Source organism: Aulonocara sp. 'chitande type north' Nkhata Bay, linkage group LG1 (assembly GCF_057382095.1).
Source record: "Aulonocara sp. 'chitande type north' Nkhata Bay isolate Kocher_YH1m ecotype deep benthic linkage group LG1, A_spYH_male_GT1.1, whole genome shotgun sequence".
NCBI classification, from domain to species: domain Eukaryota; kingdom Metazoa; phylum Chordata; class Actinopteri; order Cichliformes; family Cichlidae; genus Aulonocara; species Aulonocara sp. 'chitande type north' Nkhata Bay.
The window spans coordinates 21,006,288-21,030,314 of NC_141344.1; the positions used below are offsets into that span (position 1 = coordinate 21,006,288).

The 24,027-nt window shown below is 41.3% G+C and overlaps 1 protein-coding gene across 6 annotated transcripts in view; it reads left to right on the forward strand.

The window, feature by feature from the left end:
* The first annotated feature begins 1,601 nt into the window (after positions 1–1,601).
* Positions 1,602–24,027, forward strand: part of dennd5a (DENN/MADD domain containing 5A) — a 33,636-nt gene continuing 11,210 nt past the window's right edge. The window contains exons 1-12 of one of the 6 annotated variants that reach the window (XM_086287818.1): positions 1,602–1,855; positions 10,886–10,957; positions 11,762–11,871; positions 12,764–13,448; positions 18,169–18,356; positions 19,129–19,440; positions 20,560–20,775; positions 20,873–21,107; positions 21,434–21,523; positions 23,062–23,212; positions 23,332–23,425; positions 23,618–23,722. In XM_086287818.1, the coding sequence (XP_086143944.1) occupies positions 1,756–1,855; positions 10,886–10,957; positions 11,762–11,871; positions 12,764–13,448; positions 18,169–18,356; positions 19,129–19,440; positions 20,560–20,775; positions 20,873–21,107; positions 21,434–21,523; positions 23,062–23,212; positions 23,332–23,425; positions 23,618–23,722 (2,358 nt within the window). In that variant the 5' untranslated portion in view covers positions 1,602–1,755. The remainder of the gene's footprint in view (positions 1,856–10,885; positions 10,958–11,761; positions 11,872–12,763; positions 13,449–18,168; positions 18,357–19,128; positions 19,441–20,559; positions 20,776–20,872; positions 21,108–21,433; positions 21,524–23,061; positions 23,213–23,331; positions 23,426–23,617; positions 23,723–24,027) is intronic. The other 5 variants (XM_086287821.1, XM_086287820.1, XM_086287819.1 and 2 more) reach the window with 5 other exon arrangements.

The window sequence follows — 24,027 nt, forward strand, 5'->3', positions numbered from 1 at the left end:
AACTGGGTGTGGGTCCCAATCAGCCAGAGTTTCGGGTGTGTTCATTGTGAAACCTGGCCCCACCTTATCATGCGAATTCCTGAGGTCAGATGGCCCAGGATGTGAGTGGGCGTTAAGGCGTCTGGGAAGGGATCTCAAAACTGGATTATAGATGGCAGAGAGTTGGTGTCGTAAACCCCGGCCTCTGTTCAAAGATGGTCGCTCACAGTGGACATAGATGGCTTCTTTCACTCCTCTTACAAACCATCTGTCCTCTCTGTCCAAAATGTGAACATTGGCATCCTCGAAAGAGTGTCCTTTATCCTTAAGATGCAGATGGACTGCTGAGTCTTGTCCTGTGGAGGTGGCTCTTCTGTGTTGTGCCATGCGCTTGTGAAGTGGCTGTTTGGTCTCTCCAATGTAGAGGTCTGAGCATTCCTCGCTGCACTGTACAGCATACACCACATTGTTAAGTTTGTGTTTTGGCGTTTTGTCTTTCGGGTGAACCAGTTTTTGTCTGAGCGTGTTGCTGGGTCTGAAATACACTGGGATGTCATGCTTGGAGAAAACTCTCCTGAGTTTCTCTGATACACCAGCTACATAGGGGATGACAATGTTGTTGCGTCTGTCCTTCTTATCCTCCCTCGCTGGTGTCTAGTCTTCTTTTCTGTGCCTCTTTGCTGACTTTAAGAACGCCCATTTAGGATAGCCGCACGTTTTGAGTGCTTCCTTTAACTTAACAATGTGGTGTATGCTGTACAGTGCAGCGAGGAATGCTCAGACCTCTACATTGGAGAGACCAAACAGCCACTTCACAAGCGCATGGCACAACACAGAAGAGCCACCTCCACAGGACAAGACTCAGCAGTCCATCTGCATCTTAAGGATAAAGGACACTCTTTCGAGGATGCCAATGTTCACATTTTGGACAGAGAGGACAGATGGTTTGTAAGAGGAGTGAAAGAAGCCATCTATGTCCACTGTGAGCGACCATCTTTGAACAGAGGCGGGGGTTTACGACACCAACTCTCTGCCATCTATAATCCAGTTTTGAGATCCCTTCCCAGACGCCTTAACGCCCACTCACATCCTGGGCCATCTGACCTCAGGAATTCGCATGATAAGGTGGGGCCAGGTTTCACAATGAACTCACCTGAAACTCTGGCTGATTGGGACCCACACCCAGTTTCACACCTTGGCTCAGGCGATTAGAGGATCATCAGGGGGTCCTTTTGTCCCTCTGTGGGGGGTTACTCCCACTAGGTTTATATCTGGGACTCTCCACCATTTGACCTTAGAACTGAAGAAGCTTCTCGGATGAGAGGTGAAACGTCTTCAAGCAACTTAAAGAAGTCCAGACGCTTTTCTTTGCAAGCTCCTTTGACTACGATGACCTAGATGACTGAGAACCTTCACAGACATACTAGAGTTATAGTTGTTTCGTACTATAGTCTTCCTCATAATCAATATGATTAGCATATATAAAATATGCTGTTATATTTTTTTCTCATATAAAATTTTAAATTTATATATATGTATTTATTTATTCTTGACTTTTATTCTGAAGGCCGATTTCCCCCTGTATAAAGGTTTATTGTGAAGGCGCTCGAAAGGATGTCCCTTGCTGCGAGCTGATCAGGTTAGCTCAGTGTCGGTAGTGATTTTCAAGCTTCGCAGCAGCGTATCGTCGGTAATGGCACGGAGAAATCACTTCTCCGAGTTCCTTTAATATGCTCCCTGTTTTAGGGATAAGGGTACCACCGGACCAGTCTCAAAATGACCACCGGCTTCAGCTCCGGTTCCTGCCGGTTCGCAGATTATTTTGTGATCTGCGGACTCGACACCGAAAGCGGGCTGGAACCCGACGAACTGTCCGGTAAGCACATTAGCCATCTGGGTAAATGTCGGGCTGATGCTGGGGCAAAAAAAAAAAAAATAAGAAGAAGAAGAAGAGAGGAATGAACGGGTATCATAACAAAGAGTCGGCGTTGATAATGAGACTGTAATGTTTTTTTTGTGCATGTCATCTATGAATTCGGTTAATGTATGTTTTCAGGGTAAATACAGAGCGAACCTAACGCCAGGCCTAGCTCATCTTCTCCCAGCCTGTTTGTTTGTAATGCTCGATGAGGAGCGAAGGGGATTGCTGGCTGGTTATGCCTCGTTTAAAGCGCTGACATGCATTTAAATTCAAAGGCTGTCGATAGAGTCCTTGCTGCATTTCACACTCCGGGTGTATTCGTGTGAATTGATGCTGACGCTACGCAGTGTACACATTTTACATAAGGAAACGCTTTGCCTACAGTGAAATTAGGGTTGGTGTTGTTGTAACACTGATGCCAGTGTAATCTAATTGCATGTGACGAGGCTGTCCTACTGTCTCGTGGCTTTCACTAGAGGAGACCAGGTACTCAGGTAACGACACAAAAGGTTACCGGTCAGATCCCACCTCTGACATTCTCATCATCTACCAGAGACCCTCGCTGAACATGTAACCATCCTCTTCCTCCTCTTGTAGCACACCCAGCCCTTTACAGACTATTACATAAATAGCTTAAAGATCTAATAAGAGGACAGCATGTACTTACACACCTTGATACTGCTTTGCTTAGAGACTGAGGTCCTTTTTTTGTCATGAGTTTACCTGCATGAGGATGGCTTGTGGATGAAATTGAGCTTTTTGTGACTATATGTGCATGTGAAACTGTGGATGAAGAGTTCCTCGAAAGCCAGGGCTCTGATACAATCTGTGGACGATGACAGCATGGCCACAGTGCTTTTTGTTTTTTTTTAAATTCTGAGATCTCCATCATTTTTCTCTCTCTTGCGGTAATATTGTCAGGGGTTTCCAGAGCACCTGCCTCTACTGAAGGGAAAGCCCCTGAATGCTGAAAGAAAAATGCCAGTCCAGTCAGCTCACATGATGTCTTTTAACACGATATTTACATTCTTGAGCTGTAATGTCACCTAGCTGTAAGCTGAATGAGAGTGATCAAGTTGAGGGGTGTAGGCTTCTTCTCACTTGAGGCACCATTCCAATTAGTGAAGCCATTTTTAAACCTGATTTTTAGTCTTTAGTTGCACTTGTCTTTTTTCAACTTGTCCTTTCAGTCCAGTGATTAAAAGGGATCAGTTTCAGTGAAGAGTTGATTTTAATCTCTTTTGTTATTTATTTTCTCTCCCGTATCTGTGTGATTTATTATGACTCAGCAGGTAGTGCGAGCCCCGCAGAGTTGCTGTTGTGGTTGAAAGAAGCGTCTGTTCTTCTCAGATGAATAACCTAACCAAAAATCCTTTTAGTTTTCAGAGCCTCAGCACCCCCAACTTCCTATTTTCACTTCCTTAAATTAAGTTCCTTTTTTGCGTCTTTAGCACAAAATTCACTTTGAATTCGCAAAATAAAATTAGATACGTGCCCTGTTTTGCATTTTAACTGAACCCAACCATGCGCCAAGCACGAGTTGTCTGAAGCGTCCATACTAATGCGGCGATTTGGCCTCCCATCGATACAGTAAAGCTACATTTTACAGTTCCGAAGTAGAGCTTTTCAACACGTGCAACAAAGCAAACACTGTGAAAATGACAGCCATGTATTAGTGGGGATATTGCTGTGCTGTGTGATTGATTTCCATTCTTCAAACTGTGGTTTGCTACCATTGTGTAGCAGCAAAGCTACGAATTAAGAAGGCCCTATTGTGTAATTGACAGCTGTGTTGTTCTTCACTCAGCGCTCAAGACACTAAAATTACCCAGAGTGGGTAACAGCTCATTTTGGACACAAGCGAAAAGACACAGATGAATATATAATTTGCAGGTTGGGTTTGCATATTTTTAAATCACCTGCATATTGCGCCTGCATACTTAATGCTTCTGCGTGCGTGATGAGGTTTCTCTTAAGGCCTTCTGACTAGACTGAAACTTTGCTTCGACATGCAAACCGGGACTCTGAGGTCAAACTTCACTGATGTTGTTCTACTTACTGCATCTTGCTGCTGTTTACTGTAGAACGAGGTTAGGGGCTTGCCCTTATCAGCTGTTTCAGTCTGAGTTGAAAAGAGGAAATGGTGTGGAAATTCCATTGTTATGGCTTATGTATGATCATGTCAGCTAAACATGTGCTACAGGTATACCTGGGGGTTTACAGTTTTGTGTGTGTGTGTGTGTGTGTGTGTGTGTGTGTGTGTGTGTGTGTGTGTGATACAAGAAGATGGCAAAAAGAGTTTTGGCTTTAACCTAAGGAGATCTGGCCATCTGAACAAGGCGAAAGAAATCATGGATTAAGAGGAAGAAGACGAAGTAGTCACAACTTTAAATAAATAACCCAAAAAATTTGAATGTAACGACACAGCTGTATGTCACAGACCTTAAAAGACCTCAAAAGGTGATATCCGAAATGAGTATATGTTGACGTTATGAACAAGAAAACTGCACATATTTAGATTTGAGAAACATTTTAAATGACTTGAAGGCATCTTACAAGAAAAGATTTAAATGAAACTCTGCATGCCGGTTCCTCTTTCTCAGTATGATCCAGTGGTGATTCACGTACAGTCAATCCACAAAGAATGACCGAAACTTTCTTACAGCGTGGTGTTTGGCAGCTTAGGGAGGACCTGATTAGCATATGTATGACCCTGCGGCTTCACAGGCCACGCTGGAAGCACAGGGAGCTGAAGGGTATAAGTACACATGCAGACAGGCTCCACCTATTCAAATGCTAAACATCTCTTTTGAATTTCCCAGGCAGCCTCTCTCTCGCTCTCTCCCTCTCTGTCCCCGAATCCGACTCGGCAAACAAATGAGGTTGAATGGCTCAACATGAAAGCTGAAAGCTTTAAATGCAAAATGTCGTCTTTCATATTTTCACTCAGAGCTGTGTATTTCTGGACCTGGCCGGTATTTTAAAATATCCCTTTGAAAATGCATCAGTGAAGCTTTTGATGCAGTTTGAAGAGTTATTAGAAACCTCGTGATCCTCCAGGGCAAAGTGTACAGCTAAAATTATATGGCGCTGAATATAGGGGACCTCATACAAGAACTGGCTGTATAAGCTGGCCATGCTGTGCCAAGTGATTGATCCTATTATTGATAACACCTCAGTTTTTGTTTTAATATATCAAGCAGAAGGAAAGCGCTACTTTTTGCCCGCAGGACTGAAAATTTGAAATGAGTTGTCTCAACCTCACTGTTGGAGATATCAAACTGTTCTGGTAAAAAAATAAAAGACTGTAAGTAGAAGTTTGTAGGCAAATGCTTTGAGGTTAACCACATATATCCCCCCCGCTGTGCATATTGGCGTGTAGCATGCAGTTACGGAGCTTTGAGGTCTGTGCATTGCTACCAATGGGCTGGAACTACTGGAGCTACAAGAACATTCACAGCATCAGCAACTTGATGGTGCAAAGCTGAAGAGACCCAAGTTTCTTTGTTTTGTTTTGTTTTATATTAAATTACATTTACGGTCTCTTTAAAATAGAATTTCAAATGGAAACGCCAAAAGTGGAAGCCTACTCCCCACTGATCATAATATCCAAGAACAGGTGTTATTTTCACATTTATCTTGATTTAAAATAGCAAATATTTTATCCTTGTGCACAACTGTAGAATGGCTTTTAAACTCCACTTGCTGAATGATGAAGGTTTACATTCTTCCCAGTCATGGCAGAGTAATTAAACCTGCACATTCTTGTGTAAAAGGTTGTTTTTCCACCAGGTCAAATTTTTCCGCAGTTCAATCCCCTGGCTGCTAGCAGATGTGTGCTGAAATTTTAGGCTGCTGCGGTGTTAGACCAGGTTTTATGGCCCTACGGCATCTTCTCGCCACTCTGTAGATAAACTGCTGATATTAGCCTGTCTGGTATTTGTAGGTTATGTGCCATATTTCAGCTTCCTTATCAAAGGTGAACAAATTTTGACCATTTAATCTGTCAGAGACAGTTTTCCTGAGGGAAGAGGGAATGAATACTACCTAGCAGTTACATTGTAGCTAATAACACTATTACTGGCAACTGTACAAGAGTGTAACAATGTTGAGTGGTGAGTGATGGTGGTTTTACTGCAGTGTTCAACATGTGGGAGTTAAAATTCAGTGGTTATTGAATTTCAGCTTAATTACCTTAAAGACGGAGCCACTGTGATAAGCCCTCCTTTGTATGACAAGTTGAAAACTTTACTATGGAAAAAAAAAAAAAAATGAAACCTGTCGTGGTATAATATTATATCCAGGGAAGATATTTTTATTGATGTTGGTGTAGATATTATATTAAAAGTATTGACAGTCTGACATTACTGGGTTCGAGACATCTTTCTACAATAAATAAAGACGACCGCTGCTGTCGTTGCGCCTCTGGGTCAGTGAAGGCAGCTCGTCTGGTTTCCGAAAAGAACATCTAGTTGTAAAATCACCACAGAGGGTGTTGTGTCTGCTGGTTTCTTCCCTTACTCAACACAGCCATTTACAAATATAGATGTTACAAAAGATGGAAAGTGCTAGGGCTACAGTAACCAATGGGTGATATAACAATAGGGGTTACCATCTTTTATATACAGTCTGCGAATTGACCATAGTTTAATGTGATCAGATGATGTGTTGACAGTTAAAAGAACTTGTCTTTTATTTATGCGGTCAGCTTGTCCTTTTTTTTTTTTTTTTTTTTTTTTTTGTATGTTGTACTACTGTGTAATGATAGTGTTTTTATTAAAAGGTCAATTACTGTTATGGGATTTTCTTGACATCTCGACATTTTTCTTAACCTAAAACACTAGCATAGGGGGATTTTTCACATATGCGATGACTAAAGATCACTTAATGGTAATTTCCACTGGTCAAAAAGTTTTATAGTCAAGTTCCCAGTTCTGTTATTTATTTTTTTGTTGAATTTTTTTCATTAATCAGTCCCTAACCTTTCATTAATTTTAGACCCTTTTTTATAGGGTTGTATGAGATGTGAATAGGGTACCTTAATGTATTTTAATGGGAACGATCTTTTTTCGGGTAAAATATATGCAACGTTAGTGATAGCGTTACAAAACTGCAAACTAGTGTTCCAGAGTTAAACACATTTTTTTACCTCCAGACTAACTAAGAAACACCGTGCTGGTGTTTTTGGCTAATAGCTTTTAAGTCATGTTAACAACTAAATTGAATGCGATAAGGCAGCAACTTTGGTGTCGGCTTAGAAATCATCCCACACTGTAACAAGTGGGGGGGGAAAAAATCGAACTTATCTTTTTGTTAAACTCACAGAAAGCACACAGGGGACCATGAGCTGTGATGGCGGGGAGTTTAGGCTGTGAGTGAGCTATCATGTTCTGCCAGTGCCGGGCCCGCTAGGTGAATGAGTGTCGACGTTATTGCTGCTGAGCTGTTTTGACGTGTCAGCAGTCTGTACAACACTTTGTGCTGCAGGGAGTTTAGTCGTGTTTGAATATAGCTTTACAGTCAGGGAGGTGCATCCCTTTATGTCTAGCCTAGTGAACCGTGCCATAGTAGGAGTGTGTGTTCATGATCACAGGAGGGATGCAGAGCTGTGGGTGGTCCCTGGCTCGCAGGATGAGGAGCTCAGTGACGCTCTACTCCCACTGCTACCGGTCCACACTCTATTACATCACAGTCCATTAGCTGGAGAATATGACAAAGGAAGATGATGTTTACACTGTAGCGTCTGTTGGTGTTTATGTTAACAAATGGCTTCTCCAGGTGAGGCAGTTGGCTTGTAATTAGTTTTAATTATAAAGATGAAGCTGAAGTGAACACCTGTCTCAGGCAGCTTCACTTAAGCCTCATGATGTAACACAACAGCCACATCATCCTGTGTGGACAGCCGTGGAAAATGCAAATCTGGGAATGATATTTTTAGTTTTTGATAAAGCTCAAATTTAATATTGTAAAACTGTGGCTGTTTCCAGTCACATGTTAAAAATAGCATTTAATTATGGTCGTTGCATTTACATAAATGGAGATTTTTCTAGAATTGTAAGCTTTGTAAATTTGCCATAGACTCTTTGTTTGCACTGTGACATCTAGGTCATGACAAGTGATGAGCACAACCCTAACCCAGAGTTTTGGAGAAAAGCAACAAACTTGGATTGACTTGAATTTGGGAAAACAATTAAAAATGTACATGTTCTGAGAGCATATAGTCAAGGGGCATCCACACAGGAAACGACTAGCAGTGATGTGCCAACCAAAGACAACAGGAAGTCAGTGACTTTCTACGACTTCAAGTGAAAGTGAAGGGAAATGGGCGGGACCTGAACTAAAGTTTAATCAAATTCGATGTGAGAAGTTCAAGTTCTACTAGTAAAAGTGCAGGATACTGCATATTGACTTACGACAGGGTGGTAATTACATTTGAGGGTTACCTAGGCAACTGGAGCCTAGAATGTCCACTAATGACTGATCATCAACGACAAAGTGATGAGCAATGAGTGCATCGCTTGCTGTGTGGACGCCCCTTTTAGAGTCAAAAGTAGGGATAACTTAGAACTCGCAGGGTTAACTTTTACTTCTTGGAATTTAATCTGAGTAACATTACTCTTCATTCAAAGCCGCCTTTATTTAGTAAAAGCTCTGCATGTTTTTTGCAAATGAAACGTTAGACCCTCGTATGTGTTTTCTTTGGGAAGGACTGTTATGCCTGCTTTATTTTACACACCTCTGCAGTGTTTTGTTGTGGCTTCCTATAAGGCGTTGCTCATCTGTGCTCATGAGTTTCACAGTCAACAAACTTTTCTGTAGTAGCTTAAGAGCCAGGTGTTTGTTTTTAAGTTGATTTTGTTATTTAAATTAAAAGAACATGCCATCTCTTATTTGCTGCACAGCCAGATGCTTCCAGATGTTTGTTGTACTACTGAACGGGTTAACAATCAGCTTGAATCCATCGTGCTCCATGTCTGCATTCTGTCGTTGAGTTTGACCTACATTACATCCTCATGAGTAGCAGATGCCATTTTTCATCAATTGTGCTGCATTTTACATTTGCTTAAGGAAAATCAAATGACACCTAAGTGCTTTACATAAGGTTGTTATGAATTATCACCATATGTAATTATTTTTAATTAATAATCTTACTGCCTTCAGTTGCTGGGGTTTTTGTAGTCTGAGATGTGTTCCTGGCCTAGTTTCTTCCCCGTGGGCTGTTTGGATATGAAAGTAACCAAGAGATTAAAGCACTTAATCCGTAAGACTTTTATTCCCTTGCCAGGATCTGTGTGTCTGTACTGAGGACTCTAATGTGAACCTGTTTGTCGCGTCAGTCAACACTTTTATTAATGTCCGATTAAAAAAGGATAAGACTTTTGAATCCAGCGGATACTTTTGCCATCTGATGTTTCCTATTGATATAACTTTAATCCATCATTTTCAAAAAGTTTATCTAGGGTTCTTGGTAAAATGCTAATGTGCAGCAGAGCGAATTAATGCAATCCTCCAGACTTGAGAAAGCGATCGTTTTATAAAATTTTATAAAAGCAGTGTAAACTGATTTTCATGGATCTCACAGGTCACAGTAGCCTGATAAAAGCTTTATTTTGAAGGTGATGTCGCTAGAAAACAGTCAGAGGCATGTTTTGGGGTTGACATGCTGCTGTAATTTGCTCTCCTTGATGTTTGTTCAATGCGATGCATGAGAACGTTTAACTGGCTGGAAGGACTGCAGAGGGTCTTTTTTTTTTTTTTGTGTGTGTGTGTGTGTAAAATATAAAAATCGAAACTGAGCTGCAGAGCTGCAAAACAAGGGCGCTCATTCATTGTAATCTAACCCATGACTCTTTGCTGATAGCATCTAAACATCGGCGCACTTTGCCAAACCATGACATGTTTTCCAGCATGAAATTGAGTATGTTTTAGAGCGGATCACACATATGGAAATGTTTCCCAAAAGGACTTCAGAGAGGGTCTTTGTTAGGAAGTATTTGCAGGTTTGTGTTAATCAGAATCAGAATCAGAATCAGAATACTTTATTGATCCCTGGGGGAAATTATTTTTTGTTACAGTGCTCCATTTTAAACCAACATTAAGACAAGACAGACAATACACTAACTAAGAATAGTACAATATATACATACATACATACATACATACATACATACATACATACATACATACATACATACATACATACATACATACATAAGTCACTTATAAATAAATATTTGGAAAAGAAACATGTGTAGTTGAATCCACATTCACTGTGCTCGGTGAGTACTGAGTGCAATGTATGTGGACTGTGTAATGCTAATGATGAATGTGTCACCCACTTCAAAGCTGTGACTCATTATTGTGGTTATTTATTCTTTGTATCCGGCCACAGAGATAACACTTGCCACATTTTTTAATTGTTAGTAATTGACAGCCTTATTCTTACATTCGTGGGAAAAGAAAAAAAAAGAAAAATCCTACACCTTTCTGCTTGGAGTACTCATGAATAAAAGTTTAATACTGTATGGCTCAGTTTCCCAGACATGGATTAACCCTAGCCCACTTTATTATTTTTTTAAGCGGAGGCCTTTAATAATCCATGTCTGGGAAACCAGACATGGATGTACTTGGTAAAGATTTCAACAGTTAGACAGTAGTAGACTAACTTTGTCAGTGTGTGCATGTTAGTTAAGGGTAGCGTTTGGCTGAGAGTGCTGCTGCTAACTTGGTTGTTGTGGATCCCTGTTGTTGCAGCAGTATGGATTTGCATGATCCAGTAAAGACACAGCGAAACACAGCATCCTAGTGTCATATCCCCACCAGTTGACTTGAATTAACATACCCACCTGTCCCCAGACGCGATGATGTCCCCCGAGTGTGCAGCTTGTTCTCAGCTGTGTGATCTGTTAACACAACATAAGAAGTGATGCGCTACCCATTAAGAAGCAGGCTTTTAATTCTATTTTTTTTTTATTTGTTGTGTAGCTTTATGCCAGTATATAGAAGCTACTAAATTCAGAGATGGGGCCAGAGGAAAACTGGCAAGGGGAAATGAAGGTAACCTTCCCACCACACACACTTCTCTTCCTGCTAACTTAAGTTCAGCTTTAACCCTTAAACCCTTTAAACCCGGCACACTTTATTTTCTCGGCAGCCCTCTTTTGTTGCTGCACAGCTGTGTTTTCAGTTGTTTTCTGTACAGGTGTGGGGACACGTCTTTTCTGTTTTGCACACTCTTGATTTCTCTTCTCCCCCTCCTCCGTCTTCCCTCACCTCCTTCAGCAGCAGCTGAACAACGAGCTGATGTTTGACAATCACTGCTTCTGTTTCTCTCACACACACACAAATTCAGTGCTGCCTGCACTGCCATTGCTTGGTCAGTGTTTACTCTCCCCCTACGCTCTGAATGACTTTTCAGTACTGCCTTGGTATGTGCATCACTTCTGCTTAGCTCTGGGTTTGAATCAACTCAATTTGCGCTTCTATGACTGATTATTTTCCGTGTCCCTCTGTATTGCCAATAAAGCTGTCAGGAAGCATCGAGATATGTTAAAGTTGGCTATATTTCATTCTTTTTTTATGATCTAATTTAAATTATCGAATCCTGCTGTTTGAGTGTATTTTCCTGTTTACCTTCTACAGCAGGAGGCTGGCAGCTTTATTTGATGCAATACAATTATCCTCTCAAGACAAATATGCTAATGTGCTCTTTCCTCTGGAGCTGCAGCTGACATTTTTAAGCCGACTGTTCTGCTCTTGCGTCTGCATCTGGAAATCTGGTTTCTTAACTGTTTGTCTCCTGTTTTTTTTTTTGTTTTTTTTTTTCTTTTTCTCTGCACTCTCTGTTTGTTTGACTTTCAGGTGAGAATTTTGAGCAGAGTCCACTGCGGAGAACCTTTAAATCCAAAGTCCTAGCACATTATCCAGACAATGTCGAGTGGAATCCTTTTGACCAGGATGCAGTGGGCATGGTATGGTATGATGCTGATACAACTTAAGAACCCTTAAATTTTAAACATTTTCTTGGCTTTCTACCAAAGGCAAATCACCAGGCCTGCGATAAAAATATTTCACTTGGATATAATATTGAAAAAATAGAAATGGCCATAAATAACAAACAAGAGAGAGGTTTCTGTTAGGTAACACCTACTCTTATAGGGCATCCACACAGGAAGGAACAAGCAGCTGTGTGGGAGACATTAAAAAGTCATTCAGAGAGGAAACAGACAAACTAGCCTGCGTCTACATGAAGTGGGCTGATCCCAGGTTAAACTTTTTTCTCAACTGATCTCAGCTGATCGATTTAAGGGACCTCTAATGGAGTAAAGGATGTAGCTGGCATATGACAGGGTGGTAAAAACATTGAGGGTTTAGGTAAACATAGTGTGGAATAACTGCTCGTGATGAACTGTCAGTGAAAAATTGATGTGATGATCAAATCACTTGGACCCCTATGGTTTTTGACCTTGGAAAAATCCTGATAGGCCTTAAGAATAAGATAGATCTGTTAAGGAGCAAATCAACAATTCTCCATGTAAAGCATGTATAAGTATTTTTTTTTTAATGTAGTGAACTGTTTCAGTGATATGAAGATATTGTATAGTAATTTTGTTTTAACTTTTAAATAATTTTTGCTGTTGTGTCTGTGAGTCAGGAGATTATTAATTTGAATTAAAGACGCGCAACGAGAGGAGGAAAGCGATCTTACCGCAGTCTCTAAAGCTCGGAAATGAAAACATTATATCACGCCTGTTTGATCTGCAGGAAAAAATTTGAATCTATCCAGCTACAGTTTCATCTCCATGATGAGCCCTTTGTCTTTGTTCAGCTCTCTGAATCCTCTCCTGTATATCCTTTTTGCAGCTCTGTATGCCAAAGGGTCTGGCGTTCAGGACGCAGATGGATTCTCGGGAGCCTCAGTTCCACTCTTTTATCATCACCAGAGAGGATGGCTCTCGGACCTATGGCTTTGCCCTCACCTTCTTCGAGGAGGTGACCAGTAAGCAGATCTGCAGTGCCATGCAGACTCTTTACCACATGCACAACGCAGAGCAGTATGATATCTTGCACACTCCCACCTCCCCACAAGGACCCGAGGACCAGAGACGCCAACACACCCCTTCTCGTCCCATGCTCCACGCCGCGCCCGCCATCTCTCGTTTGCAGCGTTTTAACTCGTACGACATAAGCCGCGACACGCTATACGTGTCAAAGTGCATCTGCCTGATAACACCCATGGCCTTCGCTCAGGCCTGCAGCAAAGTGCTGCAGCAGCTTCATCAGGCCGTCTCTTCCCCACAACCCCCACCCCTTCCCCTAGAGAGCTACATCTACAACATCCTCTACGAGGTTCCCTTGCCACCTTCTGGGCGATCCCTCAAGTTCTCAGGCGTCTACGGGCCTGTGGTGTGCCAGAGGCCAAGCACATCAGAGCTGCCTCTCTTTGACTTTGCCATCAGTGAAATGTTTAACCTGCTGGGGGTGGAGAACGTTCTTCAGCTGTTCACGTGTGCCCTGCTAGAGATGCAGATACTGCTCTACTCACAGCGTAAGTAGCTGGTCTGCTGGCCTAAACACATGTTCATCATCCACGTGCATAAGTGTCAAATATATATGCAAATACACTGCAGTCAGGCTTGAATTTAACATTAGTTTGTACAGTTCATTAAAATTGGACATGTTTTCTAAATAGCTGAAAGGACAAGCTAATTGTAAATGATATGAAACATCTGCTTCTCTGCGGGTGGTGAGGTCATGTGATCCTGCTAGTAAAGTCGTGTCTCAAGAGATCTCTCTGGAGCTGGGGGACATGTCCCTGTCATCCCATGAGACTAGGTATTATCTGGGGAGCTTGAAGGATGTCTAACAAAGGAAACGGAATACTTAGATTGCTAATCACACAAAAATGTTGTTACACTGTATATTCATTCTAGTCTTTTCAGTCATATTTAGTCTCACCGTGTCGTTATTATTAGTTACAGGAAGAAAATGTAAAACATTATATGGTCTAATAATAATAATAAGGCCTGTGTTAATCTTGGTCAGAACTCCTTTGCACAACATATTGTCCATATCAGAAATCAGATGTGTTTCTACTATAAACAGCTGGCTGCCATACAGATAAAGTTATTAAAAAATGTTCTGATTTCCCTGGTAGGCAGCGTAGTACCTTGCTATTCACATTACAGTTGTAAGAAATGTTGTCAGAAATGAAAGAAAGAGGGGATTGTTTGACAGAGAAATTTCCAAGGTTTTGGAAGCCTTGCTCAGAGGAATCTGGTGTTTGAAACAATTGTTTTAAGCATATTGTTCCATCTCGTGCAGGATAACCTTCCTTAGTCTATCTATGTATCCTGTGTCCTTGGGAAAAATGCTCAATTGAGAAAAACAATGCTCAACTGAGGAATTTAAAAAAACTACTTCAGCAACGTTCAGTAGTAATACAAATCAGTTTCGAGTCCACAATGATCATCTCACATTAAATTACCTAATTTTATAGGATCTGTTAGCTAGAAAGCTGTTGTTTTTGTTCAGTGTTCACCATTGAGAGAAAGCGCGTGCGTGTGCACAGAGAAACTTGGCGATCCCTTAAGGATGGATCTGATGTTCTGATGGGATTCATTACAATTGCAAGCGAAAGCAAATGGTTTACAAAACTGCAGGGCCCACAGGAGGGAGAAGCTCTTAATGGGGAAAGCTGTGGTGTTGCTAGGCAACCTGGAGACAGGGAGGAGAGAAGTGATGCAGGATGATTATTATTGGTTGGAAGTGACATCATGGTTCTTTTCACCCCCATAAGGCTCATCACTGCAGAACATGTGAAGGGTGTTGTGGAGAGTTAAGCCTTGGCAATCTGCCACTGAGGAAGAGCTGAGGGATTTTTACGAAGGGACGCCACACACCGAGGCGGGGGATGCTCTGCAAATAAGGAGACGACAGTGTGTGGCATGTGCTAAAAATAACACTGAAATTCTGATTAAAAGAAAAAAACAGCGTAGATAGCATCTTTTCCACAAAGCTGTAGAGGACAAGATGTTCAAATACAATCTGTTCTTCCTGTCCTTCCCAGACACTAACACTACTATGTGTTGTTACTACAGTTAAGATGGCATTTTTTTATGTTTATTTCTTGGTCATTTTCTGACATGAGGTTATTGAAGTCGAGTGTGACAGGACAGGTGAAGTCAGAGGGACAAAAAGGTGTAAAGGAGAAGTGCAAATGCACAGATCTGAGGTAGATTAAATGATGAAGGTTGTAGAGTCCAGCTCAGAGTTCCTCCAGTCATTATGTTGAAGTGTCCTTGAAGCATAAAGTAAAGCACTGCATGAATGTTTGTATGAATGTGACTTGCAATAAGAAAGTGCTTTGAGTGCTCAGTCAGAGTAGAAAAGCACCATGTAAGTATCAGTCCATTTACTATTTAACAAATCAAGTTTAAAAACAACAAATATGATGCTACGCCCCTGTCTGCACGTTCTGTGTTTTAAGGCTGTCGCACTATTATACAGAATCACGCTGGGATTTTGGCAACACACAAATAATCATTAAACAATGCCAGCTTTCCAGTGTATCATCGTTTTCATAGATTTTTCCATGAAAAATCTTGTAGTCTTTGTTGTTGTGAGGGGACCGAGTCACTTAAATCGAGAAAATTATATCGGTTTATTCTTAAAATATTTAGTGTTCTAGGCTATTCATAGTAAAAACTGAGCATCTGATCTAGGATCTCTCTCATATACAGTTGTGGTCAGAAGTTTACATAAATTTGGGCGTGAATGTCGTGGTACTGCGAGGTTTTAATGATTTCTTTGAACTGTTCTTTTTCTACGGTGGAATGATTGTACAGTATACATTGTTTTAATTTATTTTGGATTTTCTCTAATCTACAGTCTATTTTCTCTGTGCCAGCAACAGAATTGTTTGACAGAACTCATCAGATTAAGCAATACTCAGAACAATGAGAAAGTCCAAGGAAATTGGTGAAGATCTAAGAGAAATGTAGATTTACACATTGGGAATGTCTCTTGGAGCCATTTCTAAACAACTGCAGATTCCGGGATCGTCAGTTGACTCTGTGCCAGGAACCAATTCTGCCAAGAAGACCGGTTAAATATCCACCCAGTATTCTTCTTTATAGCTACCAAGAGTGCCTGGTTGAAGTGCAGTTTGCATTTGACATTACGTATGTTTGACCCTGTGGGAATAAAAAAAAATTATAATCCAAATAAATTCAAACGTGTGCACCCAGTTCATTTTTTTTAAGTAGTATGCTGTACAATCACTCCACCCTGGGAAAAGAAATCATAAGTCTAAAATACCTTGACATTCATGCCCTTGAATGTCATGGTATTTTGCGCCCATGACCACAACTGTAGTCAGGCTTCAGGTTCATATCATCACTGCTGACTGATCTGTGCCTACTGGCAAATAAAATGACATTTACCAAAATGAGTGACCGATGTTATCTGTTGTGTGACATTAGCTAAATATTTAAAGATGGTATGGAGACCCAAAAGACATCAAAAGAGTTTATTTGAATTTGTTTCCATAGAACAAAATAAAATCGGCAGCAAATGATATCTTTAGGATCTGTGTCAGCCCAAAATGTCACAAAAGTTCTTCCTTATTCTTAACTAATCTACATCTGCAGAGAAAGCACAGAGTGTTTTATCTTGTTTATTCCCTGTTAATCACTGCTAATATAGTAATGGCTCAAAACTAGCAAGTGCCCTCTGTTAGTGACACAATCTGAGACTGCTGCAAGAAGTTGTTCGATCAGAACAGTGCTGAGTTTCACTTCTATGTTGTGCGAACTCTTCCGTCACAGCTTCTACCACTGCTCAGTGTGGATAATTCTAAACTGGTGAGGTCATGCAGCTTTAGGTGTAAGCGACAATGCTTGACCCTTTGTTCGAGTGGTTTCTTGTCAGTGGCCTAGTTTAAGAAGGAGATGGGTGATGTTAGTATTCATGTCCCCATCCTGGGAGAGGAAGCCTGCTGAGAAGAGGGATGAGGGAGAGGCCCAGGCTGGGGTGAGAGTCTCTTCTCATGGACCAGCACATGACCAAATGAAGGAAAGGTATTTATTTTGGCACCATACCGGGGGAGGCAGAGCTGCTCCCGAATCTGCAGTAGGTATCAGCGGGATAGAAGAGGAATGCAGATGAGGACTGGACACATATTTACATGTATACCAGTTGGCTCAAGTGCAAAAGCCTGAACTCGGAGTGCTGCTGTGTGGAGTCATGATAAAGGAATTTAATGTTGGCCAGAGTGCCAGCTGGCAAGCTGTGTCACACTTCAGAGTCTGGATCCTCCAAAAGACTCCACAAAAGGCCCTCCAGTGGAGTTTGTGTTCAAAAGAAATGGTGGGGCCTTACAGGAACCAAAACTTAATGTGTGATCAGGCAAGAGAAATATGCCAGTTTATCTCTAGTTTGGTGCCTTAAAAATGCTGTGTGTAATAGGCTGTCATTTAGAGTGGCATTGCAACAAGGAACAAATACCATACTTAAAGTGATTCAGTTGATAGTAAAGCACCCAGGGCTGCTCAGGATACATCAGCTGTGCTCTTCAGAAGTCATTCCCTGTCATTCTGGTACAGCGAGTTTGCTCCATAAAGGTAGACAGGATCCACATTCTGTGTGTCATAACAGCTAATTCCTTAAAGGTTGGTAATCAGTCCAGCTCATTCCTGTAAGTACAGAACAGAGAATAACAAAAGAGTTTTGTAACAAAGTATAAGCACTCCAGTTAGGTCACTCACACGTGCCGTCGATACTGAATCTGCCCTCAAACTGCCACCATCAGCCACGTTTTACCTTTTGACCCCAGCCAATAAGTGATCAAGCAGATGAAAGGTCATATATAACACTGCTACTGCAAACATAGCGGGATTAGCTGTCTCGTCATGTGGTGCAGCTGCTGGATTTCAAACTCTGAGAGCAAACAGAAGACAAGGCAATAACAATGTAATCCTATTAAAATAACATTCAAACAGTCATGTTGCGTAACCTCTGTCATACGCTATTTACTGGCTCGAGTATTGTTTAGGTTTCAGATATGGGGGAAGTGTTGTGCAATATATTTTGTTTAGTAAATGCATAAAAGCATCAGCATTTGGTAAATTTCATAATGGAGGAAACGACAACGATCAACCAAGATTTTAAAGATTTGATCGGTTATCAGATCAGACGATGAACCTGATGTCAGAGCTGCATTTGCTACAAACACCCATCTTTATCTTTTGTCTGTTTGTGTGTAACAGATTACCAGAGGCTGATGACTGTGGCAGAGAGCATCACAGCCTTAATGTTCCCCTTCCAGTGGCAGCATGTGTACGTTCCCATCCTGCCCGCCTCCCTTCTCCATTTCCTCGATGCTCCTGTGCCGTATCTAATGGGCCTCCACTCCAATGGGCAGGATGACCGCACCAAGCTAGAGCTGCCACAGGAGGTACATTCAGAGAGCAGTGTCTGAGTTACTGAGTGCAAACCTTCGTCATGTCTAATATTTGACTGTGTTACTGCTCCAGAAACCAAATCTTTAATTTCATGGTTTTATTTGTTCTTATCTCACAAACTGTGTTGCAGCTTCTGCACTGATTTGATTTGTGCTTTGCTGCTTGATATTTTTATTTCATTTCAGCCTTATGTTTGTGTGATGATGTGTTGTTGCAATAATAATGCTGCTCAGTATGAGAAAACATAAAAGTTCGTGTTTGGTGCAATGCATAGACGCGCTAATGCCGTAGCAGTGTGGGTCTTCAGTTGGTCTAGGTGAAGTAGAGCCGTTCGTGACCGGGCTGTGGGATGGCTGAATGATGATCATCCCTTTCACTGATGATTAATATCTTGTAAACAACCAGATTCTGAGTCAGGGCCTTGCGAGAGACTGGTGCCTCGTTCAGGGTGTAACCCGCTCATGATCTATGGCAGCTAGGATAGGTTCCTCCCCACCGTGACCCTGAATTGGAAATGAACTGAACTTGAACTAGACGTTTTCTTCGTATAACCTACACAGTGTAGGTATTTCAGAGTCAGTTATTGCTCTCTTGAGCATGTCAGCTTTATATTTTCAGTCATCAGTGACCTTTTTAATTCAGGGGGCTGGAATGTCCAACTGAATGAAATGTATAAAAACAGGATCTATAATATTACAATACTATAACTGTCTGTAAAGCTTTGTTAAATGTAATATAATCATTACTCTATTTCTCTTATTCCAGGCAAACTTGTGTTTTGTGGACATTGATAATCACTTCATTGAACTGCCAGAGGAGTTGCCACAGTTTCCCAACAAACTCGAGTTCATTCAGGAGATCTCCGAGGTGCTCATGTCCTTCGGCGTGTCTCCAGAGGGAAACATTTACTCCAGCGACAGCCAGGCCAAGTACCGGGGCTTCCGAGCAGCTGATATGGTCTCTGACAAGCGTAACGGCAATCTGGCCTCACCCCTCAACTCCTACCTGCTGAGAGAGAATGAGACAATTGCCAGACTGCAGGCTCTGGTCAAGCGGACAGGTGTCAGCTTAGACAAGGTGAGAAATGATGTAATGTCGTTAATTAAAACGGGCTGCAAAAATAACCACGTGTGACTCACATCACCAAGACTGATCATTTAAGTAGGTAAAAATAGGAGCTTTAGATTGGGCACCAGGTCTACGAATATATTTATATTAATGAATTTATTGACAACTGGAAATTCATTTGAGGTGTTTTAATTTTTAGGACAGGAGCTTAGCTTGATTAAAATATTTAACGGTCCTCTTCTTTGTAGAAAAATCATTGCAGTGAAAATAAATTTTCTTCTGGCATTAATATATTTCTATAAGTAGGTAATTAACTCTTAGAATATATATTGATGAGTGAAGTCTGAGTTAAAGTGCATCCATAACCATCCGTTACTAGCAGCATCGTTGCAGTAAGGGACAGCAAACATAAGGGGGCGCCCTCTTACACCACAAACACACATGTTTTGTCAGTACACAAAAGGAGGTGGTTTGCTTTTTAAAATATTTTCTCTTCCTTTTAAATACACCAACTCATTTCTGAGTCGTGTGACTATTTTTCAGCTTTGCGGTACATGAATAAGATGCACTCAGTCTAAAGACTGACGGATGAATTAATGGATGCTTCGAGAAGGCCTCTGTACAGCGTAAGCAGCTTATGCTGTTGTGGGCAACATTAGCTTTCCTTGAATGGATTTGCGCATCGTCAAGGTCTGACCTTATAATTATTCCTATCTAAAGGCACGGCTGAATTCCTATTAAAGAAACCAGGTCCTGATTAAATGGCGTACCAGGTCACGTCAGTGGATTGGATATTTTCCTGCACAGTGGCAGCCCTGCTCTGTTATTTTAGCTGCCTGGCGCTGGCATCTGTCCAGCTGACATGCTGACATGTTCAGTTAAAATGAGGTCATAAATCAAGACTCATGTCCTTGGCCATCTTTCCCATGACCCTACTTCTTCTTCATCACTATAAATGTGATAAAAGTCACAAGAGGTGACGTGAAAAATAGATGTGCTTCTGCCTCTTTTCTTCATTGAATGAGCGTTTTCCTTTTTTTCGGACCCTTCTTACTTTGTGTTCTTTTGTATTGTAATCGGTCAAAATCAGCATTTACAACAATGTTTCTTAATGTTGATGCACATCAGCTGGAGGTCAGAGAGGATGCCAGCAGCAACAAGGATGGGCGGGTTCAGTGTGACGAGGAAGAGTTGAAAATGCACCAGCTCAACATCCAGGTGCGCGAGGTCTTCGCTAACCGGTTCACCCAGATGTTTGCAGACTATGAGGTGTTTGTCATCCAGCCGAGTCATGACAAAGAGTCCTGGTTCACCAATCGAGACCAGATGCAGAACTTTGACAAGGTAAAGTGGTATAGCTGCTTTGTTAGCAAAGCATAGTAATGATTTAGCATAATATATATGTAATCTTTATATCTTGTACCTTTGTGACTGTGTGCAGGCCTCCTTCCTGTCTGACCAACCAGAACCCTACCTGCCCTTCCTGTCACGTTTCTTGGAGACGCAGATGTTTGCGTCCTTCATCGACAGTAAGATCCTCTGTCACGATGACGAGGAGAAGGAGCACACGCTGAGGGTGTTTGATGCTCGCGTGGATAAGATCCGCATGCTGAACGTGCGCACGCCCACGCTGCGTACTTCTATGTATCAGAAGTGCACAAACATCGAAGAAGCAGGTGAGGAGGAAAAGGAGGAACATTAATCTATATGGTGGGATTGTTTTCAAAGCTCCAAATGTTTGAATTTGGCTCTCTTAACTCTTGATAGGTTTGCACTTAAAAAAGTTGCAGGTTATGCATTGAGAATGAACAGCTTCACTGGAGTGTCTTTAATTTAAAACTATTAAAAGAAATGGACCGCTGAATGTTTGTGATTGTAATTAAAGAAGCATTTAAAACTGCAGAACTCAATAATCTGCAGTGCAGTTATGTACGAATCTGACAGACCTCTGGAGGTTTGCTGTCTTTAGTTACCTGACTGGTTGTTGCTGTCTTGCTTGCAGACACCCTGTTTAAAAAGCGTCTTGAAAAAGCTGACTTTATCGCTCCTGGACCTCATGTCATTGAGCCGGAGAAGGCCGAGACCGAATTTCGTAATATTTGTTCTCATTATCTCAACCAATCTAGGGTGGTGGTTCTTTCAATTATGTGTGCAATGTGTTAAGTTAGGTTGGCTCATAGAGGAAGTATAGACTTCCTTTAACCTTGTATTTGGAATAAGTCACACTGGCAGTGGTTTATGCAGGAAAGCTTTTAAAAGCATGGACGGATGCTCTTGCTCATTCTGCTGAGTCTGGAGAATGTGAAAAGAGAAAGGGGTGAATAAGAGATGAAGCAAATGTTACCATGAACTTTTCACATATTACTGTAAAATAAATTCCTCTATGAGATCCTCACTGCATTGCACACATGACAGTTTTTCCAAAGCTTGGTGATCTGTTATTGATTTTTACTGATATAGTTGCAGAAAAAAGTTTTCTAACCCTTTTGAGATATTTGTGCAAGAATTACCCCTTACTGAGTAACTTAGGAAGCTTATTATGAGGTTTAATGTCATGATTTACGTCTGTTTTGCCATCAGGGGACATCAGTGATGGCCAAATTTAATTCAAAAGGACTCTAAGCAGGCTCCAATACATAATCTAAAGTAATGTTTGTCAGTAAATAAAAGACAGTCTCTTTTCCTCATTTTAATTTTAAATCGGATCAAATTACTCAAAGTATATCTCAAAGGGTTAACAAAGCCTTTCCTGCAGCTATAATGTAACAAGTACAGGTTAAAGGGTTGATGATAAATCCTATACAAGAAAAAACATTTATGTGAATTCCAACTTCACCCAGCCAGTGTTTTTCCACCGTTTTCATGCTGCGCTTTTGCAGCTTCAAATATCTCACACCCCCTGGTTTGTTTGTTTTTTTGGCTTTTGTTTTTTATTGCCATTTGATGGACAACAGGAAGTAGTATTATTTTTCTCTGTTTCTCTAACATCGTGGGAGCTTTTCCTCACACAGCCCATGTGTGTGGGGGGATGTTTTTAATAAAGCATAAAAATAATCACTGTGTAAAGCTGCATGACTCGGCTGGTTCTTTTGAAGACAACAAAACATCTGCTCTGAGCCTTTTTTCTGTCATTTCTCTTGGTTCTGTGGGTGCTTTTTATGTTTTCTTTTCTGCTGTCATCTGGTTTCTAAATTTGAAATGAAAAGTTCTTAGTCATTATCTGAATCTCACAACATAACTTGACAGGGTTGGTATAACAATGAACCTGTTCTATTTACTCCAGTTGTTCCTGGAATTTTGAAGTCAGGATATCCATTAAATCATTTTATTGATGATCTGTTTCCATAAATGGCAAAAAGCTATATCTTTTACTGATGGGACTGTTTTGTTTTTTGGGGTTTTTTTTTAAATTTTATTTTTAATCTTTTCAATCCTAAATGATTTTTTTGTATTAGATGCTGGAATAACTTAACTAAAATTCTTCACCGGATCATCTTTTAAATTCAAGAGTAAGATAGAAAGAAGACATTTAATCAAACGGACACATCTCAGCAGTAAAAGTAGGGTGACTTTGAAACATGATGATATAATCCCTCTGCTGACTTGTGTACCCCTCACACACCTCCACAGAGAAAGCCATTGAGATGAGAGTCTCAAAGATCGACCACACTGCCCTGCACCCCCACCTGCTGGACATGAAGATCGGCCAGGGGCGCTACGAGCAGGGCTTCTTCCCCCGACTGCAGTCTGATGTGCTCTCCACTGGACCCACCAGCAACAAGTGAGTATTTGTAGCTCACTACTGTCTCTGTCCCCTTGTGATTAGTGTATATTTCAAATGAACCTTTGATGTGTGGGTTTGATGGCTGTTTTACATTTGTTTCTTTTTCTGTGTTACAGATGGGCCAAGAGGAGCGCTCCGGCTCAGTGGAGGAGGAGGGATCGGCAGAAGCAGCACGCTGAGCACCTTTATTTAGACAATGACCAGAGAGAGGTGAGAGCGCCCCCACAGTGTTTTCTTTCATCAGCTCCTTCACACAGATGGACTGCTTGAGCTTTGATGTCATTTTGCATGATCTCTTGTCTGTTTGCTCTTCCCATCAATGTCTGCTCTTACACCTGTTCTCACACATTTCATTTCTTTTCTTTTTCTGCTTGCCTTACACTCACGCCCTCACACTCGCAGCATGTAGAGTGTTTGTTTCCGGAGCTCCAGCTCCTGCTGTTTCTTGACTACTACTGGCTCTCGCAGTCCTTCAAGCCCTGTCTAAAGTCGGTGACTGTGGACGTGGTATGTGTTGGTTGTCCGTAGAGCGCAGTACCTGTCCACGCATGTGGTCTTTTCCTCCACGTACAGCAGCTGAGCTTTGTTTGAGTATCAGTGTTACTTTTGTGTGTGTCAGGTGTGCATTTAGGAGGTGGAACTGATAAGCAGTGATGTAATTAAAATGCAGCTTCATTTTATCAGTTTTCTCCAAAATTGTGACCTATCTTGATCCTTGTAGTTTAAACTGTAGGACGCGCTTCGATTTAATATTCCCATACAGAGCGACACCAGCTCTGTGTCTAACCACAGAGCTGTTTGTTGTAGATATA